The following is a 15,794-nucleotide window of genomic DNA, read 5'->3' as shown; positions in this document are numbered from 1 at the left end:
TCACTGACTATAATTCACAGAAAGCTGAAGTAACAAACTATTCAATATGGGTATGGACTTCAATGGCAGCAGTTAAATAACTGAAGACCAGGGAGGAGTGAATGAGGATGAGATCATGGGACAGTAGCGAGGAAAATCATTCAGAGTGAGGTCACACTGGGCGACACTGGAAAGTAACTTCATGAAGCGAGGCAGTGTTACTGTGAGAACAGCCTGCTATGTAATGCACTGCTCTTAATGTATTTATCCCAGCCTCTGACTGGTGCTGCCATCAACTGTAATTAACATTACATGTAAATTAATGACTAGTCTAATCAAATCAACAAGACACATTTGAAACAAGAATATAAAAATGGGCTCTTTGTTTCTATTCTGTTGCAAGACAGTAAATATTCCATCTGTATGAGGCCTGAAGTGTTGACCAACTTACGTGAAGAGGATGAAGTGACAGACACCGACACAGAGGCTTGTTGGACATGAGATCCTGGGTTTCCAGGGTTGCCCTTCACCCGGCAGATATACTCCCCTGAGTCCTCGGAAGTGGCTGACAGGATACGCAGCTGACTGCCCAGAACCTGCACACAGTAGACAAGGAATAGCGTCATTTCAGTTCAGCTCACAGGAAAACCTCTACTATTACTACGACTAATACTAGGAAGAGAAAATAATACTATATAATAATAATATTCCATTTATTGCCAATACGACATGTATAAGGCATTTCATATGGGCCCAATGATGCCTTTTTCCACTTCTGTATTTTTGTGTGATTACCTGGTGGTTAGAGGAGAGTCGTCCACTGGCTTTCGTCCATGTGACTTGGGGAGGAGGATTTCCAGGGGCAAAACAGTTGAGCTCCAGATTCTGGCCCTCCTGTACATCAGCTATAGCTGGCTGGATGCTGACCACTGAGAGGCTATGGTCCCCTGCACAAACACAGACGCTATTAACTGTTTATCTTTTCTTGGTTATTACAAAGTGGATGCAAGGGCTCTTGTTAGTTGTTTTGTATACCTTTCCAGGTTTTTTTTTACATTCAATGTGCTTTTTAATTAGTATTTCTGAAAAAGTTGTTAACTGACATGATTAGTTAGTGGATAAGATGAAAGGGTGAAGGGGGAGGGTTATGGGTTTGATTCTCTTTGACTACCAGGTCAACTCACCTTTGAGCACAAAGACTTTAATGGGAGCACTATTTGAGCCAATGCTGTTGCTACCAACACACATGTATGTGCCCGAGTCTGACATCTTGATGTTGGGGATCAGGAGAGTACCGATGTCGGTGCGGTCCATGCGAGCCTGGAGAGGACACACCACAATGTAACGAGATTAGACACCCATCTCAATGTGCACTGTGCATTACAATTAATATGATTTTACGATTATTTACATCATAAAAACACACATAAGTCATGATATATACTGAAGACGAAGCAATCACTTACTTGTCTCATGTCGAATGAAGCAACACAAATAGGACATTGCTGACATTACTAGCTAATAGCAACACAAAAGCACTACAAAGTGGATCTTTAAGACAAGACAAGAGCTGTTATTGCTACACTTAAGTCTGGAAATGGATCTTTGATTCATGATTTCTATGACACGGTACTTTGCACATGAAACTATGCACAAAGTACTGTTGATATTTCTACAATGATTGGTGGAGTTTTAATTTGTTAAGGGGAGATCGTCCAGGCAAAAACATTGTTTTTCAACTTTTTTGTGACCGTAACATGTCTTCTTTCAGATGAGAAGAAAGAAAACATCCAAAATACACGTTTAGGGGTTTATTTTTTACGACACTAATTGCATCTAAAGTTTCTCCTAAATTCACCAAAAGTTAGCATTAGATAAAGCATAATTTGCATATTTAAACATAAACTAAACTAAACAAACTTGTAATCAACTGGGGAAGTTTCATGGCAATATCTATTAAAATGTTTTACCTCATTCACCTGGAGTGTCTCCCCTTTATACATTATGAAACATATTAGAGTTAGAATTAACAGTTTGCGAAACATTGACTTGAGACAGAGGTTACTTAATAACCATTACAAAGCAGTTCTTAACTGGGAAATCTTAAACTAATCTCGAGACAGGGCCCTGGAAATCAAAAATATTCACCACCTAAAACTGAGTAAGGACCAAAACCCTTCATTAATTACACAACTCAAGTTTAAGAACTCTGCTGACTTTCTGGTTTACCAGCCATCGACTACCTGACTTGTTTGTACACTACTCCACATGGCTGTCAAAGGTCCAGCAAGGCTGAAAATGAGCTTTCATGAAGTTTGGAAACACCTCAGAGAGGAGGGGAATCAGGAGGGGAGGGTCCGGGGAGGGATTACTGTATCCGGGGGGTGTTGGGGCATCCACGGACAAAGCTGCTTAGCTCCGGCTCATTCAACCGCGAGGGAGGCTAAACCGAGCAGTGGCTGAGGCGGGCCCAGACTCAATGTGTGTCTGAACCCATTGAGGAGTTTTCAAAGCAAGCCGTTTGCTAGAGCATACAGAATTTCTGCGTGGTCGCACGGCAGAGCCCAGCTCTCCCTGGGAAAGGCTGACACAACGCAGAGGCTCTCTGAGGCAGAACTAAACAGGCCCCGAAGCCCTCATCGCGACGAGGAGGGCTATGCAGAAACCAGACCAACACAATACGTAGGGGGGCAGCGGGATGCGTCTGGCACGGAGCAAAATATGTCTGAAATACCTACAGTACCTCCTGTATACTTAGTCCTGTTAATACACTCAATGGAATGATGAGGGTCAACTGAGTGCTGAGAGCCAAAACAAGTCAGGGATGGAATGATGTGACAGCACAAAACAAAAAAGACTATGGAACACTTTTGTTATTAAAACACAACATAAAAACATGTACCACATGCAAATACACTAACAAGTCAACCAGACCCAGCTGGTTGATTTTAATGTATTTGGAATTAGCTCTAAAGGCACTTAGTGAGCAGCTGTAGTAAATTAACAGGGCTACAAAGTGTGAATCAAGGACACGTTTGATCATGCACTTGCACTCGACAAAGTGTGAGGACGAGGTCAGTAGAGGACAATGGTTTTCACTACGAGACAGGACAGACAGCGGACAGATGGACAGATGGACAGACCTGCAGCTCCTCAATACGTCTTTGTAACACATCGAGACTGTTGCTTTTAAATTGATGGAAACCATGAGAGGGAATGGCCTGAGTAAACATCAGAACAGGGTGGGATCAAAACAAAAAAGGGGAGGAGACAAACAGAGGGAAAAAATAAGGGTAAATGGTCAAAATGCTGAAACAGTCATATCAACTGACACAGTATGATGAAATACCATCGGCAAAGGACACACCTCGAAGTGCAAGATAGAGATACAGCACAGCAGAATGTGAATACAGTAATTAATCCACGTTAACGTCACCATCAAGGCACTGAGACAGCAGGCGGTGTCTCACCTGTGGAGGGATTTGTCCTCCGTTTTTCAGCCAGGTGAGCTTCGGGGTGGGTACTCCTGTTGCTCGGCAGTACAACCTCAAGTTGTCTCCTTCATGAGCTTCGATATTTTGAGGACTGACTTGGACTTGAGGCTGGGTGCCGAGGCCACTTGGGTTAGATTCTGACCAAAAAATAAATAATGTTCAATCAAAAATGAAAAATATACCCACCACAGCCACCCTCACATATTGTGCATTTACTTATTGCTTTTCTTATATAATAAAACCATACAAAATTGTATCTGTGACGTGCTAAATCATGGAATTACATTTGCATAAATAGAAGTCAATGAACTGGCTAAGCAACCTCAGCTACTATAAGTCACCCATAACAACTGGTCATACCAGACCAAGTAAGACCCTGAGTGTCTTGACTTCAGCAAGGTTTGTGTTATTGTTTATGATTTTCATTCTTGATAATAAGCTTACGGCATGTATTTGTTTAGTAGCTTTAAAGCAATACAATGATGAGCTAAAGACATTTAATATCATTTGATATCTGTTCATGTTGCTTCTGTTGTTTCAAGCGGTCAAAAAAGGAGCCTTGAACCTCTGAAAATGCACACACACACACACACACACACACACACACACACACACACACACACACACACACACACACACACACACACACACACCTAATTTAAGGGGACATCGCTTTGACTAAGAAGAACTCTCTGGAGACTTAACCCAGCCGGGCTAACCTTAACCACTACATGCCTAACCACAGGCCTTACCTAATCCCAAACAAGTCTTAATAATCATTTACATTGTTGGGACTTGGTATTTTGTCCTCAAAAGAGAGAAGGCATTGTAAGTGTATAAACAGATTAGTGTTCCCACAACATGTAATACAAACACAAAGCATACTTTGGACAAAGAGGGAAACCCGTGCTGTGTGCTCCCCGTGAGTGTTCAGGGCCTTGCAGGTGTACTCTCCCTCATCAGCTGGGTCCACTGCTGTGAATGTCAGTACGCCACCTCGTACAACAGCTCTTGGACTCATTCTGTTCCCCGGACCTCCTGTAATATACAGTTACACTCTGTCACTAAGGGCTGCAGGGTGAAGATCTTCATACAACAGAAAATGCCCTTTCGACTCAAATTACTTTCAATGTACTTCAACAAGGCCTGCACCAAACACTGCAAAAGTAGAGAACTAACTGGTCATACCGATCCATTCAATGGCAGCGGTTGGGGTCCCGCTCACTGTGCAGCGAAACTCTGCCCGCTGGCCCTGCTGGACATTCAGCACGGAGGGAGTGACAGTGGCCTTAGGCTGGGCTTCCTCTGAAGCTACAGGAGGAGAAACATTCATCAAACACAGCGCAAACTGGAGTAAAACTTCCCTGGGGCACGTGGAGAAATAAAGAGGGATAATGTAGGCTGGGCAGTAGGGCAGCAGGGCTACTGGTGTGGTGGAGAAGTGAGAGTATGAAACCTTGTCAGGAGTCTACATCCATTAAGCTGTGGGAATGTGTTTGATGATAATGACTCGATCAAACGGAGAGTAATGGCCTCTGCCCGTGCCCCCACCCTCACCCTTGGCAGTCTAGGTCCTCAGAGCAGACCAAACAGATGAGAAGTGGCAGGCAGGCATTGGCACGGCCTCAGGGCATGCTGCTGTCTGCGCCAGTTTGCCTGGCTGCTAGACTTTGTATTCAATCCTGAATGATCCCAGGGTGACAGAGCAAAAGAAAGGCCTCTTTCAGTCGGGAGGGATGAGTACGAGGCTATCTAAGCAGGCTGAAAACCTCTGGGACTCTCTCACCTTAGTGACATCAATACTACAGGGCGGAGAGACGTTTCATTGTCCTCTGTGGGACACAGGGCAGACATGATTGCCTAAAGTCTCCTCTGAGACAAGTAACATCTAAGAATGAAAATTATTTGAATGTAGGTATCGTGTTTTGTAAAGCTCTAGGATTAAATAAGTGTGTGGATTCAGTCAGGTCAGGAAAACACATAATGTCTCACTTCACCACCTCCAGTGCTATCTATAGGACAGTTTTGTCTGCATAGATCTGTCCAGATCTCGAGTTATCGGTTTGTCTCCGCTCCAATAAAAGGGAGGTGGATGGAATTGTATTTGTGCTGCTGAAAACAGAGAAATATTACATTTAAACAAGAACAAGAATAATTTACAGCCCTGCCAGCTGCTCTGTGAGGATGAACTGGACTTTGAGTGCTAGTGCTACGGACAAAGCTAAGATACTGGATAGCTGGTGTAATGTTTAGCATGTTCACCAGTTGGTTTAGCACATTAGCACCAAACCCAAAGTATAGTTGAGGCTGTTTTTCTGGTATTTGGTCAAGTTTTGGAAAAATTCTAATCTTGACCAGATGATGGCACTAAATGAAAAAGGTAAAATATCACTAAAGGTAATATTACAATTAATTATGAAAGGGACACGAATGCATTTACTTGATTTAGCTTCTGGGGATCCCGATTGTCTGTACAAAAGATACATGAGATACTACTAGAGGTGACGAATGAAAATATGATTTTCTATACTTTTAATGAATCAAACCTTTAACTTCTTAATTACATACGCAATATAGTTTGATTTACATCTATAAATAGTACATTAAGTGTGTTATTTTAAGTCCACTTCCATCTGCGTGAAGCACTGAAAGAAGGCCTCTCACACTGGACTCGGGTCTGGTACCCACATTCAGCTATGATGCAATGAGGTTGTGATAGGATGTATTAAGCACAGTATGATGTTTGAAGCCAAGATAACTGCTATTTCCAGGTATAGCATGTTTCCTGAGGAAGAAAAGGAAAAAGCAAAGTGCGAAGAGAAAGAAGAATAAGGGACTTATCTTATCGCTGAATGTGGAGACGTTGTAAGTAAGCATCTAGCTTGTGATAATGTAATAACAGACAAAATACATTTGACTCAAATGTCCTTTTCAGTATTTAAACCTGCTGATTTTATACAGCAAGCATCTGAATAATAGATTTCTTCATTTTGTTATACAGATATTTGTATATATCATTAAAATTCATGAAAAAATTATACTAATTATGTTTGCTATTTTTTTTCCCAATTTAGAGGGACATTGTCCAACATTATCCACCAGTTATCAGATCTCGTAAGGAGTGTTGCTGGTTTGTCATTTACACTACCAGTGTTGAAATGCATTTGAAAAATATATTTTCTATTTGTAGGCCTATAATTACTGTACAACACTGACTGTGATCTTTTTTGAATGATGGTTACTTGACTCAACATTCAAGAGGAGTTGCCCTTAGAATGCAGATGCACTTTTTCCTGCAGTGATGACCCCAAAGAGTAAGGTAGTAGCCAGTAATGCTCATGTACAATCCAAGCTTTGACTCTTTAACATTACAGGAACTTGTCAACTTAAAATATAATAACATATACTAATATACTGAAAACATATATCCATCTTTCGTAATTCAACTGAAGATGATTGCTAAGAAACTAAATAAGACAGCTCAGAGGCTCTGGCCAGTCATGTTTGAAGATGCTGCTTGATGGATTGTACATGGGCGCTAACTGGCCACCAGTAGATCCATGCTGAGGATGATGAGAGCATGCAAGACATAGAGAGGGAGAGGCCGGTCCCTCCAGGGAGCCCGGCAGAAAGGAAACCATGCCCATGCGGACTTACGCTTTCCATGTCCTTCAAACATTTCATAGGCTGTGTAAAACATCTGAGTCTGTGAGGCCTCTGTAGTTGTGGGAGGAAGGGAGGGGAGGAAGGGGGACGGACAGGTAAACTGAGAGGTCAGGTTTCTGGGATAACAGGAAATGCACCTCTCCCAGAGACGCTTATCTCCAAATGTGGGCTGTTGTGGTTTTGTCTAATTGTTTTCCAAAAAACACCACACACAATGGAAACATGCGAAAAAGAAATCGTGAACTTGAATTAAACTGGCACCAACTTGACATCAAACACTAAAGGTATTTTTACCTTTTGAGAATTGTTTTATCATGATGGTGCCAATTAGTTCATTCAATTTTCACACTTACCGTATGTATATTTATTGAGAAATTGAAGATCACCGTGAATTGAAGTATGTTGGTTAAAATGTTCATTTGCTTGTAACAGTTAATGCTTATCTCACACTTTATACCAACCCAAAACAAAAACACTCCAAAATGCTTCATATACTGTGAATTCAAAATCAAGACACACACACACACACGTACGCACAAAGATTATGACTATGAGAACTGTGCAGCAGCACAAGGAGAGATGGAGTTATGCAGTGTGTAGCCACACATGAGACATGCAGGTTAGTAGCAAAAAGCAGTTTTAAACATTGGGACACTAGTTCCATTTCAGCTGTTAAAAAGCCAACATACAGCTTGTGGTTATTCTGACTTGACCAAGGTAATATATGTAAGTGATACACATCCATGAATTCGCAAATCACTTTGATCAATTGTCATTATTTTAATCAATTTGCTCTTTTACACAAAATATTTTCACAGTTAAGATAAATACATTACAATGTGACATGTGTGCATTACATCAGATAGGTATTCTTTAAAAATAAATGTAAAAAAAAGAGAGTAAGAGTCAAATCTTTACAGAAGCACCTTTGGGTATATTTCCAATCATATATCCTTTGAGTCATGACTGAACAAATAAAGCTAATCCAGTCATTGTAAAGTAATGAAGATTAAATGTGACCTGTAATTGAAGTGTAAGATATTCTCAGAGATATATAAAAATATGTTCTTATAAAAACACTTGAAATTGCCAAAATGTAAACACACACCATGCAAAGTAATTGCATTCACATAGCAAATTCTAACATTTCTGATATATTTGATTTCATGGAAACATTTCAGGATAACATATTTCAGTCAATCAAAAAAAGAAAATGTGCCAGCAACATTGACAGGATGTAAATTAAAATACCATAATATACAATTGGAGATGATAGTTGACAAAATTAGGATTTGGGGCATTTTAAATCAGAAATATTTTACCAACTAAATCTGACAAGTAACAATCCATACAAACAAGACTGAAGATAAAGGAATGAAGGAGTGATATTACAGCAGTATAACAACATATTTAGAAAGTGAATTCCACCACAGTTTTAACCAACTGCATGGCTAATAGCACCAGTTTGTTTATTCAGCAATTCAGTAATTTCAGAAAGGAATACTGTGTGGAGTAGAACAATACAAAGTAATCAGGGGTAGTGGGGTTCTTCCTACTTCTCATCTCTTCCTGATACACTGAAGTCTTGTTTGAATGTCGATCGCAGAGTCACTAAGCACCAATCATGGCATCCACATTCCTCCTCATCATTATACACTACAGCTCAGGCAGGGAGTGGCCCCAGGAGCCCAAAGTTAAAGACACCAGAATCCAGCACCCTGCTAGTGAAACCTCTAACAGCAGAAACCAGCAACTGTACCAGTAACCAAGGAGCAACCAAACCACCACCAATTAATTTAACCCATGTGAAAAAAAACTATGAAGAGGAAATAAAAAAAATCTGCAGTAGCCTTAGTAGAGTGTTGGAGGAAAGCATTACCCACAAATCACTGAGCGGAAAGAGCGCTCATTAGATTCAAGTGTAATGGATGTGTCATTATTTTGAGAGCCCATCAGTTAAATCTGAAACTGCATACTTCACCCCATACACTATCTGGAAAATGTGTATACTGCAGTTTTAATATTACCAAACCCACAAGCTGTATATTTACTGATCAGAGAAGCAGCAAGTTGAAAAAAAGGCAGTGAGAACAGCATGATTGGCAATATGATAATAAGACAGAAGGCAAAAGCATTGGGAGTTAGAACTGCAAGCGTATTATGCTGTTAACCCAGAGCTGAGTGTTCATAGTGCATGAGGACAGATGTGGTAAAACAGAGAAGCATGCACCATCGCAAGCTGGAGGGGGAGTTTAGGGTGAGGGAAACTACGGTTGCCAGAGCTGGTAGGGTAGCTGGGGGTGATGGGTAATGGAATGTGGCTCCGAGGATCACGAACCTGGCACGTAGAGGATGGCATTGCCCTCGTCCATGGCAAACATGTTGGAGCCTGTGCAAACGTACCCGCCTGCATCCTCGGGCTGGACGTTTTGAATTGTAAGGATGCCATTGAAGTCCATGGCCCGGTTGGGCAGCTTCCCGTTGCCTCTCCGTGTCCACACAAGGGTGTAGGCTGGTGACTGTGAAGGCGCGCGCAAATAAACACATACAAATCACAAGATGCATGCAATCTTAAACATGGGAGAAAAGGCTCTTGTTGTCCGCAGACCAACCTTTTTAATAAAGACTAAATGTTCTGTTGTATGTGCTTACAGCATTGTGGCAACATGTGCTTTCTATCATCTATAAACTTAAGTGAAGTGAACCACATTTCTAGATTGTTTTTATGTGTAAAATATAATACATGAGTAAAATGCTAAAATAACAATTTGACATTATATTTTTTCCATTTACTTTCTGGCTGAGAAGATCAATTAAGTACCTCTCTCATGTCTGTATGCTAAACATTAGAGCTAGAGCCAGCAGACCATTAGCTTAGCTTAGCATAAAGACTGGAAACATCTGGACTTGCTCTGTCCAAAAACAACAAAATATGCCCACCAGCACCCACAAAACTCCTGATATAATGTTTGTTAATATTTGTAAAAAAAAATGGAAGAGTAAAAACAACAACATGTGATTTTACAGTGAAGGTCATGAAGTCTTTTTATCACCACGAAGAAGCCGGGCAACCAATAGTGAGTTTCAATGAGAGGTATTTATGCTAAACTAAGCTAAGCTAACCAGCTGCTGGCTCCAGCTTCACATTTAACAGACAGATAACAGTGGAAGTGATCAATATAACTCTCTGCAAGAAAGTAAATATGAGTATTTCTCAAAATGTTGAACTATTCAATACTACGATCATTCTCCAGGGTTACCTTGCTCTTCGCAGTGCAGATAAAATTGATGGTTGACCCAACCCTGACAGTCTGGGCTTTGGGCTCCTCGATTGTAACCTCAATGGCTTTGGATGGGACACCTGGTGAAATGCAAAAAGATAATTAGTTTATACTGATTGGTCATACACACAGTTTATTGCAAAACACAAAATGGTGAAAATAAAAAATTCTAATGACATCTTGGCATCAGACCACGAAAACATCTTTGCACTTTCAGTTATTTCTGCCGCCTTTTCTTCATCGACTGCACACTTCTGTCAAAATGTAAAAATGAACCTCCTAATCAAACCCAGTCTGCTCAACATTAGATTTAAGTAATTTTTCACTGTTCCGTATTACAAGAAACTATGTTAAATTCACTAGAAAAGCTAAAACAAGAAAAACTTTCTTTTGCCAGCTCTGTTACGCTCTCATACCAGTGATCTTATACTAGCACCTCATACACTTTAAATATGCAGACTGCACCACAGTACATTCAACTAAACAAAAGAATGAGGTCTTACATAATCCATGCATGAGCAAACCCATGTGTTGAGCCACAGTTGGTATATATTAAGTGTGCTGCACTAAGCAGCACGAGGGAATAATCTATTTGCTAATGTTGCAGTGAGGCCATACACACTTGTGACAACAATTTCAGCGCGGCTCCTGTTGGTGCTGCGCTGGTCTCTGCAGGTACAGATATAGACACCGGCATCACTCGGCTGGACATTGGAGAAGAACAGCTCCGCTCCTGCACACACACACGATCAACAGGTGTTTTATTCAAACATAAATTTGTCTATCAATTATATCAAATACATGTATTCAGATTGTGGTTGAAGTGTTTGCCCTACCTTGTCTGGGTCTGTCAGCACTGCTGGAGATAGATCGTCCATCCTCTCTAGACCAGTAGAAGTAGTGTGGAGGAGAGCCGGACACCTGGCACCGGAGAGTGACAGAGCCACCCTGGGATGACAGGACCCTCTCTGGGTAAACCTTCACCACCAGTGAGGCTGCAGCTGCAAAGTGCAAAGGTCATAACAAACTAATTAAGAATACTTTCTAAAACATCAGACAAATGGCATCAGAGTGGTATTTCACAAAGCGAGCTTAGGCAGTAAGCTGGACTTTTTATGTTTGTTTCACAATTTAAAACTGGACAGAAATCATCTAATGACTTCTTTAGTTGTTTTCAGCCGAACCTGGTCAGGGGCAAGTTTAAAGAAATAGTTAAATATTTTAGGAAATATGCTTATTCACTTTCTTGCAGAGAGTGACATTAGAAGATTGATACCACTCTCATATATTTGTTGCCTGTCTTTGTTTTACAGGACCATGTGAATTCACCATTAATTAAAAAAAAAGTTCCACTTATTTATTTTAAATCCTCGTATGTCTATTTTTTCTTTCAATTTGTTATGGTTAATATTTCAAGTACAATACTTTTTTTCATGCGCTCCGGACGCCCCTAGAAAGGTTAAATGCCTCAATCTGGTGCACTTTGAGAGCAGTTTGAATTGGGAACAGGGGGCTCAATCTCTCCCCAGTCATACTTTTACGTGAAATGCCGCCTTACCATCGTATGGACGACACTTTTGTCTCTCCTGAGGGTTGCCAACATATCCAGGAGCACAACTGATGATGGTAAGAAAAACAGATATAGAAACCGCACTTGACTTCAGTCAACAACAATGTATTATCCAGCTCAAGATTTGATAGAAATACCCATCATGGAAAATTGTAGTGTTTCTCATTTAGACGGTAAATGCAATTTTATCAAAACAAACTATATGAAATTATTTCATTAACTGTTCTGACCCACATCAAGACAACATGTATGGTTATCTTACCGTTCACAATACTGGCCAGTGTATCCGGGCTGACAGGCAGTACACTGGTAGCCTCCATTTCCAAGGCTCTCACAGGTGGGGGAGAACCTGTGACATGAGTTACACACAGAGACAAGAAAATGAACTGTTGAGCAGAAACAAGGTTCAATATCAACTTCTTCTTTAAGTCTCTTTTGCTGTGAATTGACAGGAAAACATATTTTTCAATATTAGTGAGGAATATCCATAACACAGCTATGAATATTTTGAAAAAAAGAAGTCAATTTGCATTGGAAGCAACTGACTGAAATCATCTAATTTGACTGAAATTGTCTTCACTATTTCTCCATATATTTTGCATACTGCTGGGCAATAACATCCTGATTTGATAAAATTAAGTCAATGAGGATAAAAAAGTAGGAAAGTGAATATATCATATTTCTTGTTCGTTGGCAAGAAGTGGGTTAATAACGGAAACGAAACTCCAGAATTTACAAGACAGTAGAATTTGCTGTATAAACAAGAGCAAGTGAGCCGTACACAGAGGCTTGAGCTATTAATGGAGGTGGAATGTGAAGTCTTGGTCTTTGTACCAGTACTCACTGGTTATCTGGGTCATTGTGAGGGCAGGCGCAGGCCTGGCAGTCCTCTGGAGTGCCAACAGTGGGGTCACCGAAGAAGCCAGAAGCGCACTGCTCACAGAGCTCACCCTCAGTGTTATGCAGGCAGCTCTGGAAGAAAAAATTGTACCATGTGTATACGTAGATCTGCCCATCTTGTCATGAGGCTATAATCTAACCACAACATGACAAATATCAGCTATACGCTAACCGAGTGCGTCGTACCGTGCAGATGCCAGTTTCAGGGTAGCAGGAGTCCGAGTGGCCATTGCATTCACAGAGCTCACAATGGCCCAGGTATAAACCTCCTCCAGTGCGAGTATATCCGGGTGCACAGTCCTTCAAGAAACATAATGTGATTAAGATAATCATACAACAATAAGCATTTGAATGAAGCACAATTAGCCTGTATCGTTTCCTAGTGAAGTCAACTGTTCAGAAAAAAGTTTTACCTGGCAAGACAGTCCCATGTATCCAGGTGGGCAGCGGCACTGCTCCACCTCTAGGGCCTGAGCCAAGCCGCTGTAGTTAGGCACTGACACTTCCATGCTGATATCAAAGATACTGGAGGACCGCATCTCCGTGGAGTAGGATGCTCGAATCAGGATGTCGTCCAGATCAGCCAAAACCATCATCAGGTGCTCTCGGGTGGCGGGCATGCCGTCAGGACGACGCCAGTTTTCCTGCGAGACAAAATGGAAGCCGTGGCTTTTCTCATGCAGTAAGAGCACATTTATCATATAAATGTATGTATTTTAATCAGAAATAAAAACAACACTTCATTATTGCTAAAAATATATTTTTTGCTTTTCCTTTTTTTAGGACGACGCCAGAAGGCATTTACAGTCACGGATCACTTCAACGGGCGGGATGCTTGCCGACACATGTTCTGTTCCCCATGTAAAAGTATTGTTATGGGACACTCACCTCTTTGAAGACAATCTCAAACTGGTTAGTCTCTCTGCTGCCCTGCTGCCTTCTCTGCCAGGGCTGACGAGCTACCAAAGTGATGTCGTTACCCTACAGCAACAACACTGACCGGTCAGTAAAAGCTACAAATGCTTGCAACCATGGGAGAAAACAGTGAATCAGCATGACGGCATATACTCACAATAATCTGGACATCGCCATCATCAAGTAGTGTTCCTCTTGGACCAGCCACATAGGAGATGGAGTATTTAATCTTGCCGCCGTAAGAACCCACCTAAGACATGATGAGCAAGGGAGAGCTTTCAGATCTTTTGCCAGGTCAAACAATGCTGCAATTGCCTTGATGAAACAGAAACATCAAATGGAGCCAAAATGAATGCCAGGTGGCTTGTCAGAGCAACACAGATTGTACAGTTATGTCAAATCCGATGTCCTAGAAGGAAGTGAAGGAGCAACGTTATTTAGACATGTGAAAGTTGTTGTAACAGTTAACATGTTTCATTTACCGTCATTGGGCGTACTATTCAGCCTATGAAAATAATTGTAAATGTTGACCATGGCTCTGGAAGGGAGTTTTCTTAATTCTTAAAAAATAACCCTGATGATGTCATAGACATAGCAGCCTTAGATCCTCAGGTGGGGCCCTTCTGGCTGTTCCAAAGTCAAGGCTGAAAATTAAACGTGACCGTGATTTTGAAGTCTGGGCCCCTCGGCTTTGAAACGACCTGCCTTTTTTTGCACAGACTAGTTTTTATGTGATGTGGCGGGCTGTAATGAAATCTGCCCTGAACGCGCCCTGAACGCGCCCTGAACGCGCCCTGAACGCACCCTGAACGCGCCCTGAACGCACCCTGAACGCACCCTGAACGCGCCCTGAACGCACCCTGAACGCACCCTGAACGCACCCTGAACGCACCCTGAACGTGCCCTGAACGCGTCCTGAACGCGCCCTGAACGCACCCTGAACGCGCCCTAAACGCGCCCTGAACGTACCCTGAACGCGCCCTGAACGCACCCTGAACGCACCCTGAACGCGCCCTGAACGTGCCCTGAACGCGTCCTGAACGCGCCCTGAACGCACCCTGAACGCACCCTGAACGCGCCCTGAACGCACCCTGAACGCACCCTGAACGCACCCTGAACGTTGAAAAAAGTTCAACTCAGAACGAAAAAGCACCCAACGTCAGCATTTCTTTCTCATTGTGGTAGACTTTTATTGGATACTGTACTATATACTTTTACAGAAGTTGTATAATTTAAAGTGCACTATTGACTATTCATGTTTTGTGTTAGCACTAGTAGTTGTAGCAATAATAAATAAAAAAGATGCAGCACGTGCTGTTTGATCAGGGCCTTACTGTACTACAGTGGAGGAAGGTAGACTGGACATGTGAGGGATAGAAGGGAGTATGAGGATGGGGGCTGAAGGACATGGGGAAGGCTGGCGGATACTACGGGTGCTGTATTTTCTGTGACCTCTAGGGGTAGACCAATGGTCAGGAAGGGACATCCCCCTGAACTTCTCACAGTTACCTTTTCCCCTGTGAATTGCGCTGGGAGCTGCCAGTAGAGCAGATCATCCTGGTGCAAGTTGAAACCTTTGTAGACCAGAGAGTACTGGGAGGCAGAGGAGGAAGGAAAGGCATAACAGAATAAGCCACAGAAGGAGAGAGTCAGGAAGACTCAAATAGTAAGCAGGCAGAGAACTAGTACAAGCAGGCAAGCATGCCGAAGAGTAAAGCACGATAAGAATCTTGGGACAAATATGTGTCAGCTAAACCCTAAAGTATATGTTCCTTTGTATACGTGCTATTAAAGGCTCCACTGACAGTTTGCATAGAAGTCACACTGTGCCTTGTATGACGACTAAATGAACAAAATAAATCTGTGCCTCAGTAAGAGACTGTTTTAATGCAGACATCCCTATAATGACAGAGCCTTGGAAAACCAATGTTCTCCTCAAGTGGACAATTACAGTGACAGCACTGAGAGAGAGCTATTTGCTTAACAATG

The 15,794-nt window shown here is 41.8% G+C and overlaps 1 protein-coding gene across 1 annotated transcript in view; it reads right to left on the bottom strand.

The window, feature by feature from the left end:
- hspg2 (heparan sulfate proteoglycan 2) overlaps positions 1–15,794 on the bottom strand; it is a gene marked incomplete at its 5' end in the record, with an annotated part of 80,744 nt that overhangs the window by 13,744 nt on the left and 51,206 nt on the right. The window contains 20 exons of the mRNA XM_079226624.1: positions 431–575; positions 775–926; positions 1,164–1,299; positions 3,123–3,200; positions 3,450–3,610; positions 4,359–4,511; positions 4,662–4,784; positions 7,131–7,190; positions 9,478–9,658; positions 10,400–10,500; positions 11,043–11,153; positions 11,257–11,421; positions 11,979–12,037; positions 12,253–12,339; positions 12,835–12,962; positions 13,077–13,190; positions 13,304–13,534; positions 13,779–13,871; positions 13,963–14,055; positions 15,315–15,398. Of these exons, the coding sequence (XP_079082750.1) occupies positions 431–575; positions 775–926; positions 1,164–1,299; positions 3,123–3,200; positions 3,450–3,610; positions 4,359–4,511; positions 4,662–4,784; positions 7,131–7,190; positions 9,478–9,658; positions 10,400–10,500; positions 11,043–11,153; positions 11,257–11,421; positions 11,979–12,037; positions 12,253–12,339; positions 12,835–12,962; positions 13,077–13,190; positions 13,304–13,534; positions 13,779–13,871; positions 13,963–14,055; positions 15,315–15,398 (2,455 nt within the window). The remainder of the gene's footprint in view (positions 1–430; positions 576–774; positions 927–1,163; positions 1,300–3,122; positions 3,201–3,449; positions 3,611–4,358; positions 4,512–4,661; positions 4,785–7,130; positions 7,191–9,477; positions 9,659–10,399; positions 10,501–11,042; positions 11,154–11,256; positions 11,422–11,978; positions 12,038–12,252; positions 12,340–12,834; positions 12,963–13,076; positions 13,191–13,303; positions 13,535–13,778; positions 13,872–13,962; positions 14,056–15,314; positions 15,399–15,794) is intronic.

The sequence above is a fragment of the Taurulus bubalis genome (assembly GCF_910589615.1).
Source record: "Taurulus bubalis genome assembly, chromosome: 11".
Lineage (NCBI taxonomy): Eukaryota > Metazoa > Chordata > Actinopteri > Perciformes > Cottidae > Taurulus > Taurulus bubalis.
The sequence above is the reverse complement of the archived record's forward strand: the minus strand, read 5'-3'. Positions and strand labels throughout refer to the sequence as shown.